Here is an 11,637-nt window from a genome sequence, read left to right as displayed (position 1 = left end):
ATATATGTATGTAATTAAAAAAAATGAATGAAATTTTATTTCAAAATAATTAAAAAATACACATACATACATATGTATATATTTCAAAAGGCTTTTGAAAAAATATTAAAGTTATTTACTAAACCAACTATTTCACACACAACAATAATTAAATACAGTTACATTAAAGGAAGGATATTCCAATTTATTTACAAAGGATTTTAGGTGCGGGAAAGTAGCTTAGGCAAAGCATACAACAGCAACAATTTAGGCGAACAGGATTTGTTAATTCAGTTGTACTTACTTTTGTTGGGTGTTGCCATTTCGATAGTTAATTAACCTATTGTGGAAATTACAACAACAATGGAAGTTAATTATTTATTTATTTCTCAGAAAGTATTTTTGAGCATTTACACATTTAAATTTATTAAAAGTAAAAATTGCAGATTTTATTTATTTTTAAAATCGTAAAAATTCAAAAGAGGTTGAAATAAAATTAAAAGAAAATTAATAACAATTATTAAAAATGAAATTTAAAAATAATAATAAAGAAAAACTATTAAATAATAGCAAAATAAAAAAAAGGTTAGCTTTGGTTATACTGAAACTGTAATACCCTTAACAAATACAAAGGATTTCATACAAGAACTTGAGTCCGATCTGAACATTTTTTTTGAGATTATAACGTTGCCTAAAACAATGGATCGAGCCAAGTTTCGTGCCATTATCTTGTCAAATAAAAAGTTTTCAATACAAGGACTTGAGTTTGCTCGGTCAGTTTGTACAGCAGCTATATGTCATAGTCGTTCAATTTGGAAAACTTGTTCAGTTATTTCAGCAACGCTTTACATAACTTTTCTTGCGAAATTTCGTGGAGAAACCTTTTCAAATACGAAAGCTTTCCATATATGAACTTGGCTCCGATCGTTCAGTTTGTATGGCAGCTATATAATATTCCGATCTAAAAAAAGTATTCAGCTAATATATTATATTAATACTTTAGTTAATATTGCTTGCTAAATTTCGTGAAGATGTCTTGTTCGATAGAAAAGTTTTCTACACAAGAACTTGATTCCGATAGTTCAGGCGGGGAGAAAAAAATGTGAACAATATCTTAGATTGATATGTCATAAATTGAAGTACTCATTCGCGTATATACAGACAGAGGGTAAGACAGACATGGGTAAATCGACTCAGGTCGTCACGCTGATCATTTAGTGATCCAAGTAGATGTACTTTTTTCAATGGCCTCTGTCATATTATTTTTGTTCAGTATTGTTTGGCACTTTATCATGGAAAGACTTACACCTGAACAACGTTTACAAATCGTTCAACTTTATTATGAAAATTTACGCACTGTAAAGAGTGTGGTTCGCGCACTTCGCGCAACTTATGGTCAACATAATCGGCCTACTGAGCGTACTATTCACAACACCGTCACCCAACTTTCCTTATTGGATAATATTCGACCGAACAGACCACGTCTAGCACGCAGTAAAGAAGAAGCCGTAGCGCCCGTTCGTAGCAAATCGGATTGACGTATGGAAAGAATCGGAGCATTTTACGTCGTGAACTTCAATTGAAAGCATACAAAGTACAATCAATCAATGGATTTAATGAGAGAACACTTCGGTGAGTAGATACTATCACGTTTCCGGCCTTTCGCTTGGCCACCAAGATTGTGTGATATCACACCCTTAGACTTTTTCATGTGGCGATATGTACAGTCTAAAGTCTATGCGGACAATCCCGCTTTGATTCAGGACTTGGTGCAAAACATCACCCGTGATTACCAGTCGAAATGCACGAACGAATAGAATCAACGGATGGACGATGTGAGCCGTTGCCGCGGCCAATATTAGAAGAGATAATCGTCAAAAAATAAATGGCTGAAAAATAGGATTCGTCCTCATTCGATTCATACATATATGTATGTACATATCTGCCCAATCAGATTTCAAAATTGAAATCAAAAAGAAGTCGCCATGGTCAGATCTAGAAGTACGATAGATGAGACGGCAGAGCTGTTAAGTTGTCATAGTAGAAGAGCATTTCAGCAAAATTATTTGGCAAAATAGAAATCTGTGTCCGATTGGCAGTCTTGCAGCACGAGATCCCGGAATGTTATAACGTTATCCACCGTGTGTTAGACGGTCCGAAGACTCGATCACATTGAAACTATTTAAGGCAAACGAAGTAGAAAAATCCCGATTGCTTCTCCTACGACAAGATCTTGAGAACAATCTATAAGTCTTCAGCTGTATTTCCTCTGGAAGCCTGGATAACAGTCAGACAGTACACTTTCTTTGATTTTATTGACTCTCCTGTAAGCATATTTCATCCTTCCACCCAACAACAATGCCATATATATTTTATAGTGTCTCCGATGATGCCTTCTGTGTGTTACAAACATCGTACAACAACTTAATATACATACTCTGTTCAGAGTATTAAAAACACAGAAGTAGATTATAAAATTATTCCAAATTAAAATGAAAATACTTCCCAATTCTTAAACTTTCCTACAGGGCACCAAACAAAAAAAAAGAAAAAAAAAAACATACACACAATTTTTTCTTGTTGTGCAAAAACCAAAACAAAAAATATTCAGAAAATACTTGTGTACTATCTTAGTATCAGCAGGCAGTAACCAAATTTAGAACTTTTTCTACACGCTTGAACCACGGTGTTATTTAGGGGTCAGAATAACACTCTACAAGTGATTTTCATACGGATATGTGATAACATTTAATCAAAATATGATTTCGATGTTGTCATCATATTTAATGCATACGCCAAGATAGCGAAGTAAATATTATCAACAAAGTAAAAAGGCAAAAATTACTAATGTCATGTGGAGATGTGTGTATGTACATACATACATATGTATGTATTATATATAAAATGCTAGCATATGAGTACACACGCCCACCTTGTCAATGACAAACGCCGCCAATGTGAACTCTTATCAGCCTCCAAACAAGTGTTTGCAATATTTCTGAGTGTAACACAAATTTTGCACCACAAATATAATTAAATAACAATTAGAAATTATTTTGCAAAATTTTGAATGAACTGCATTAACATTTTTTTAATTCAGCTAAATTATATGTATATTTAGCCATAAGAATAAAGAATCTTTAAAAATTACACTCTCAATGAATGCCAACACCAATTGTAAAGAATGCATTAAAAAGATATGTAATTGAATTTAAATAATTTTTTCATTTTTTAATTCCGGAAAGCTTGTTTAAAAAAAAAAACAAATTACTAATTCAACATACCCAAAAAAATTGTTGAAACCAAAAATCGAAATTCAAAAATCGGATTAAAAATTAAAATTTTTTTCTAAGCATCGCAAAAATTTTTAATACCCAGTAGGGTTTCAAATAATGCATTCAAAAAATAATTGAATTATAATTTCAATAAATTTCTAATTATTATGTAATTCCCAACATTTTAATTAAACATATTTTTAAATTTTTAATCCCAAATACTGGATGGAGAAAAAATACTTTTTTCTATCTAATTGTGAAAATTTTAATTAAAAATCATTTTTTTACATTTTTGATTCTAAATACTGGATTGGAAAACAAAAATTAATCCAAATACCGGTATCGAAAATAAAAAAAATTTATCTCCAAAATTCGGATAAAACAATTTATCATTCTCTCAATTCTCATAATTATTTGTAAAGATAAATTTTTTATCCCAAATTGAAAAAAAAATATATATTTTTTTGTATTTGTAAACTTGTAAATTGAAACTAAGTTTTAAATTTTTAAAATTATCTTAAAAAAAAATTAATCCCAATATCGGAATGGAAAAAATTGTATCCCCAACATTCGAATTAAAATATATATTACTTGTATTATTTGTAAAGAAAATTTTGAAAAATAATGCTTATTTTTAATAAAATATCAGCATAATTCAGCACTTTTGTCTTATATGTTTTTAATTGCTTTTAATTTTAGTGCTTCAATTAAAAAAACATTGTATGTATGTATACCTTGTTTAAATATTTTTATTTAACAAAATAAATTTTTTTTATTTGTGACTCAATTTTGCTACTAAAAAATAATTTATCAATTTTTGATTTTGATTTTCGGAATAAGCACATAATTTAATTTAAAAAAATTTGAAAAAAAGAACATAATTTTTTATTTTTTTGTTTTATTTTTTTTTAAATTAATTTAAATATTTAGTCCGAAAATCAAAAATTGATAAATAACGTTTAATTTATATTAATTTTTCATTTTTTTTATATTATTTTTGAAATTTCCTAATTTTAATTTTAATTTCGATTTTGAGATTAAAAATTAAATTCTTAATTCTTAATAAATTCTTAATTGTTGATACCAAGTTATCGGTTTCTTTCTTTTAAAAGCAAATATTTTTGATAAAAAAGTTCGCTAACATAACGCAAAAAAATAAGAAATAAAAAAAGTAAAAATTGTAAGTAATTTTTATGTTTTTCTTATTTATCTTAATATTTTATCCTTTCTCACATTTACTAGTTCGTATTGGTTAGCTGTCGTAAAACTCGATCAGATATATTAATCCGGTATATAATATATTAATTCTGCTAACAGTACTACCAACATACATATGTATACATATATTCTTTAATATTTTCGGCAGCTAAAATGGTTTTTAGAACTTTGGTATCAAATACACTGCTTTGACAACTGTAGAAATGAATAGAAAATAATAGATGTACATACATATGTACTCGCATAAAGTAAAAAAATGACTTTCACTTTTCCTTCTCATACAGATCTTTGCGTCATATTATTGAAAAAAAAAACCTCATTAATATGCAAATATACTACATATGCATTGGCATTAGCTAATGCCTCACACACTTGCACATAAACAACTCAGCAACACTCAATTTCTGCCAGAGTTCACTGTACTTCTTCTCATTATTAACTTCACACATTTTTCACGTTTTCCGGCGAACGTTTTCTTATAACAACACTTAACTTTTTGCTGTTATTACTATTTTTCGCAAAAACTTCCTTTACTTACACTATTTTGTACACTAAAAGGTCGTTCGTAAAAATATGTGTATGTTTATATTACAATCGCCTGTATGAAACTTGCAAGTTCCAGGTTATTCACTCAACTATTTCGTGTCCACAATGCACGAATGGATTTTCGAGACTGAAACGTTCGAATGCCGAAAACAGAGTGTGGAAAAGTCAAAGCGAAATAGTATAAATATAAATAAAGTTAATACATGTGTCGCTATTTCGCATGGGCGTGTTCATACACGTACATACATGTACAATTGTGTACGTATATTCTCGTAAATGCGAGTTTTCGGTTTTCGTTGCTGTTCCATTTTGGTTTGTGATAACTTGTTGAGCTTTACGCTGTGATCCCACAGACCGCAGACAACAAAAAAAAAAGCAAACAAACTGATAAAAATGCGCACACACCGGCCCACATTATTATTTGGAACCAAACTACCCTGTTGGTAAATAATTATGAATTAATATACAAGTAGTATGAAGTTGAACTGATTACCTGTAAATGTTTACCCTTTAATATTTGTTGTTGGGTACTTTTTTTAACTCTGAACGATTAAGGCAATAAACTACTTTCAAACTAGTTTGTTGTGAACTAGTTCCAATCTAGTTACTCAGTAATCAATTTTATAACCAGTTAGCTATGAATAAAAATTTCCTGTAATTTTCGAAATTACTTTGTAACTAGTTTGTATTTAACTAGTTACGCAATTAGTTACTGATGTATAACTATTACAGAAAAGAAAATAACAATACACTGAAACATAGTAGAAACTTTCATTGCAACTAGTCTCTCATGAACTAATTTTGAACCAGTTACTTAGTAATTGTTTGTATTATGAGTTAACTATGAATAAACATTTCCATGAGTATTTGTTAAATTCGGAGAGAGCGTAGTCGTATAATTGAAAAAAAACTAATGAAATGAAAAGGAAACATTGGAGAAACTACTACAGATCAAAAGCCCAGGCTGTTACTTTCTCTTAATCAACTCAACTATTGAGTTAACGGTAGTGAGTTCGTGAAATCTTAATCTTAAAATCAAGTTAATCTAGATTCCAATTCTAGATTCTAGATCTAACCTTCAACTGTCTATTCTGTCTGAGAATTGGATGAAAGTAATTTCTAAAGCTTATGAATTTCGTGTTTGTGACAAAGCAACAGAGGAAATAATAAGTTTTAGACTCTTTAATGAAGTCTTTTATTTTAAAACTAAACTTCTAAGGGCCATGATCTCATCTAAGAAATATAGAATTGTGGATTCCGAATTTTATGTTGTGAAAAATTTGAATGGTTATTTCTTCGACTTGTGGATTTGCCCTTGTCATCTCTTTTGGTTTTGATATTGGTCGAAAAGGGATTCGAGCCCAGCACCGAAGGCACCACAGTAGTCTTTACATATTAAATAGAAGAGGTCGTTTCACGGCTATAATTCTTTGGAAATTTCGACGTTGACTATATCACATTTGACTCTAAATTCTTTCTGGAATATAAAAGCGAACTTGTGATACAAAAATATCTTGAATATTTCGAATAATTTTTTTCGAACTTAGGCGTAATTTATTTCTTTCTACCTTCTATTTAAAATTATTAAATATTTTCTTCTCCATTATTACAACCACCTTCTACTGTGTCTAATTGCATCATTCTTTACATGCATGTATGTATGCGATTGACCTTTGTTTTGGTCTTCATTTTACTTAAGTGATAAGCAGATAAACGAGTTTGCCATTTTATCAAAACGTGGCAAATGAGAGACCGGCCACAAATTCATGATAAAATAACGAAGAAGAGTGTGAGAAAAAGGTGTGAGTTTGTTTGCACCGGTTTCGTCGCTACCTAATGATTATGTGCAGTTGTCAAACAACTTGTGATATCCTATAATTAATGTTGAATAGTAGCTCGGAAATAACTTTTTATGAGTACGCTATAAATTTTTAATTACAATTTTTTCTAATATCTATAACATATGAATATAATACAATTTTCTATAGAGAGAGAACGAGGTCAAGAAGCAATCACAGAAAAGGATTATTTTTTGTCGCTGAAAAATGAGGCTTTATAAGTTCTGCGGGGTTTAAACAGGATTCAATTTATACATATAATAGTTTTCGTAATCCAAAACTATTCACTAAAGTGATTGGGTCGAAACTTTCGGGTCAGACAGCGTAGGTATTTTGGTAGCAAGTCTTATACATACATACATACATATGTATGTGTAGATTAAGTGCCGATTTGTATTTTATTTCATATTGATCGAGGTCTTAGAATGACCGTCGTTCATTAAGGTACGTTTTGTGCTTTCGAAGCACCGTTGGAAACGATACAATACGGCGTCTTTTAGAATAACCAAACCTCTAAATAAAAAACTAAAAGTTTGAATTGTGATATTCTACCTTAAGGACGTAAAGACTTGATTATATCAACTAACGGAATATCTTCTATTAAAGATCGAATTTCCAAGGCGTTTTGATACCTTTAAATGAAATTTAGAGTCCTTGTGCTTAACAATCAGAGGAAACTGACATGCAAGACTGCTTTGGCGATTTAGCGTCCAAGCAACTACCAATCTATTCATTATACCCTGCATAAATTAAGTTTGCCACGAAATTTGTAATACCCAGAATAAAACCCGGAAATCGTATAAAATATACATACATATGTATTATATTTGTATATATATATAGGTTAGATTAAGAGATCGATCCTGACCGGAATCTCACTTGTACAGCTAAGAACGCCGATTTGTGGTCTTACTAAACCTATATAAATAATCATAACACCCTTATCAATCGACAATGCGCTTTGAGTCTATCACAAAATTGTTGAGAGCTATGTTACATGGTTTGCCGAAGGTAAGACTGCAAAGATATTTTATTCTCAATGTTTCAAATGCTGGACAATGTGGGAGAAAATGTCTGGATGTTTCCAACTCAGCTTCATCCATTTATCTTTAACCACATTCGTCCTGCGTCCTTATCGCTGTTAACCTTTTGCTGTTAATGGTGGCTCCAAGATAAACTTCGAAGGTATGACCGTCTACAGTGACATTCGAGATAAGTCGTGAGTGCCACGACTGTTTCTTTGATGACAGCATATATTTCGTCTTGCCCTCGTTCACTACCAGAATCATACTTACTGGAGATGCAGAGCTAACGGAGCGGCATTATAGAAGATTGTACCTTGTACTTACTGTATGATAAATGGTGCTACGAGATCTTAACATGATATAAACCTTAGCGAAAAAATTCTTTTCAACGAAAATTTAATTCTACGGGCTTTCTTCTTTCGTTTGTGATCTGATATTATTATATAAAATGATCTCTATTCCACATAGTTCTGAGTTCATTCTTAATTTCCAAAAGAGTATTGAGAAAACAAATAATCATAGCTGAAAATATATTTGAATCTAAAATAATTGATTCTACGATACAACAATAATACAATAATATTCTGAGGGATAGGAATGTTATCAAAATCGGATATATTTAAGAAGCTGAGACACTTTTGGAGGCTTCTTAATATGCAAGAAAATGAAGAATTTTGAAATTTGTTGTGTCAGCAACCGATAGACTTGATGCAGAGGAGAAATCAGTTTCTTAGTATATGTATATACTATATAACCAACCACAGATATGTACATATTTGTTTTCGAACAAATATTGAAAATATTTTGAATACTCTTCTGTTTTACTTTTTATAGCTCAACGCTTATCATCGAAAGGTCAAAAACTCAAGGCAAGTTAGCTTAAAACCAGACTGTAATGTAGATTATTTAATTAATGTGCTCAATATGTACATATGTGTACATATGTATGAGTGCATATAAATATTATTATATGACTCTAAATTGAACTTCGGGGGTGTGTCGCTTAAAAGTCAAAAACTGAACTGTGCTTATGCGCAAAAAACATTGAAGAAGCAAAGCTTCTTCTTCTTGCTTGGAGGTATGAGCAAAAGAAGCAAGCAAAAATTACGAAAACGCATCGATAGCAAAGCAATGATAATAAAACTAATTTAAGCAGCTTTTGTTTAGTGGTATAAGTATGTATATAAACTGATGTATATATGTTAGCAACCTGCTACGTAGTGCTTTTAAGTTCAGTGCTAAGTAATTTTGGGGGCCCGTCTACGTGCCTACTCACAGATGTTGATACATTTATACATAACAAACACAGCCAATTGTGTGTTAGTATTTCAAGTTTGCTTGTTTTCTATTTTTGCCCCTTTTTTGAACGTGTGCTTGTGCGATTGCGCCACATGTGGCTTTTATTGACTTATTTTGTTTTTGTTTTTATAAATGAACTTGTTTTTAATTTTGTGTAGTGTTATTTAACTTTTTCCGCTTATGTACATACGAATGTACATATGGCTGAAATATTTTTAAAGTTTTTTAATAATTTTATTAACAGAAGATTTTGAGCGTTAGTTGCGCGTGGCAACAAGCGTTAGCAGTGAATATTATATATGGCCAATAGAGATTTATTAATATTTTTTGGATAATTTTTTCAATTGGCTTATGTAATTCGAAAAATAAACGAAATAAAAAAAAAAAAACGGATTCTCGAAAATTTTTGAAATTTTACAATTTTGCTTTTCGCAGTAGAAAGACGTTTGAATGCATTGAAATAAATTTAACCGATATAGTACTTAAAATTGATGTAGAATCAAAATTTTAATTAAAATGTTCAGAAAAGAGTTCCGAAAATTTAAAAAAATACTCTGAAAATTTCAAACAGTTTCGGTTGTCTAAAAAACCAAAAAAATTTAGAAAAAAATTACTTCGAAAACTAAAATTTTTAAATTTACGACAGCAAATTTATTTTCTCATTTCAGACAAAAATTTTGATGAGTTATTCCATTTGAGGTATTGCCTTTGCTCAACCAAAAGGGGAATCCGAAAAGTTTAAAATCCTTGTCTTAAAATTCAATTAATTTCAGAAAAAATGTTCAGAAAAATTCTAAATTTTTATTTTATAAAAAACTACTCAAAAGTTGTCAGAAAATATATTCCGAATTTCCGAAGTTGTCGAAAAAATTCCAAAAATTATTACAAAATGTACCCTGAAATTAAAAAAAAAAAAATAAGAAAAATTGTGAATTGTTATTTTATGAAAAAATTCTCCGAAGTTGTTGAAAAGAAGTGCAAAATGGTGAGAAAAAATTACTCCGAAAATCCTTTTTTTTTAGTTTACGAAAATTTCTAACAAAATAATAAAAACAAATATATTTTCTCATTTCAGACAACAAAACTGAACAGACTAAAAACTGTTTTACTCTATTTTAGATATTGCCTTTGCTCAATCAAAAGGGAAATCCGAAAAGTTTAAAATCTTTATGCGAAATTTTCAGAAAAAAAATCTGCGAAAAAATTAGGAATTTTCATTTTACGAAAAAAAACTCCAAAATTGTCAGAGAAAAGCCCAAAATATTTAGAAAGACATTACCGAAAATTCTAATTTTGAAATATATGAAAATATCTAACAAAACAGTAAAACAAATTTAGGAATTGTATTCTCCGAAAAATTTACTGTATCAATTTCCTCCAATTTTTATAAAAACTTCACAGTCGAAAATATTATTTAATAGTGAGATATATTTTTTTCATAAGCTGCTTTCCGAAAATCTAAAGTTTTGTTATTTTGTATAATTCGGAATAAAGAAAAGTTTAAGATTCTAATATGTTTTTGATTTTCACTGCTGTTAACAACTTATTCCGAAATGTTTTGGGTCTTTTATTGTGAATTTCGTTTCCTAAAACAAAAGCAAATAAGACTCCACATTTGGGAAGATATGTATTAATGGGATTCCGATATTCTCAAATTCAAATTCACCTAGCCTTTCATTGTTTTTAATATGTCATCCTGAAACATTTCAAAAAGGAGTACATTATAAGTTATTGCCAAAGAAAATTTTGCCTAAAGAAATTTATTTATTTCTTAGAATTTCTGTATTGCGTAAAAAGTTTTAAGCTTCACCTGACGAAAAACTCCACCCATACAATTCAGATGAAGTAGCAATATTTTCCTATTGTTAATAAGTAATGCTGAAGTTGCTTTTTTGTTGTATCTCAAAATTTCATAAATAAATTAAAATAAAAAAGTTTCGAAAGAGTAAACCGTATATCAAATATTTCTGTGGGGCGGATAAAATGTTTTCTCAGCATTCCTTTATAAAAATGTCTGTACACGTAGGAGATTTGTACGATCAGCATAATTAGCTCTATCTCATTCGAATTTCAATGCATTTTCAAAAACATCACCACTTGAGTCGGTGGACAACATCTTGCTGAACTGATTGTTCAGGGTCTACTTCAAACTTAATAGATATTTACACCAATGTTTATATAGTCCAAAGAAGTCACCAATATATTTTCAAAAAATATTTTTTATTGTTTTCTAATATTTTTTTATGTATTGAGACTGCATACATCATAACTTTGAAACTTTTTTGAAAAACACGAAGTCTAACAATCTTAATGTATAAACTTATTTTTTCCTATAATCCAAATTTTCTGCGACAGTAAGTGACGTCAGCCGACGTTTCTGCTCAATTTAATTATTTAATGTACAAAGTTCACAATTTAAACCCACAAAGTCTATTTTAAGTATTTATCAACATAATT

The 11,637-nt window shown here is 29.8% G+C and overlaps 1 protein-coding gene across 2 annotated transcripts in view; it reads right to left on the bottom strand.

The window, feature by feature from the left end:
• LOC108968694 (fructose-1,6-bisphosphatase 1) overlaps positions 1–5,165 on the bottom strand; it is an 8,822-nt gene extending 3,657 nt beyond the window's left edge. The window contains exons 1-2 of one of the 2 annotated variants that reach the window (XM_018932868.1): positions 5,011–5,165; positions 284–319 (exon numbers count right to left, since the gene is read on the bottom strand). In XM_018932868.1, the coding sequence (XP_018788413.1) occupies positions 284–302 (19 nt within the window). In that variant the 5' untranslated portion in view covers positions 303–319; positions 5,011–5,165. The remainder of the gene's footprint in view (positions 1–283; positions 320–5,010) is intronic. The other variant, XM_018932869.1, reaches the window with a different exon arrangement.
• Positions 5,166–11,637: the final 6,472 nt, after the last annotated feature.

Source organism: Bactrocera latifrons, unplaced genomic scaffold, assembly GCF_001853355.1.
Source record: "Bactrocera latifrons isolate USDA-ARS-PBARC rearing strain unplaced genomic scaffold, ASM185335v1 scaffold_225, whole genome shotgun sequence".
In the NCBI taxonomy this organism is placed as follows: domain Eukaryota; kingdom Metazoa; phylum Arthropoda; class Insecta; order Diptera; family Tephritidae; genus Bactrocera; species Bactrocera latifrons.
Note: the sequence above shows the minus strand (reverse complement) of the source record. Positions and strands in the feature narration are given on the sequence as shown.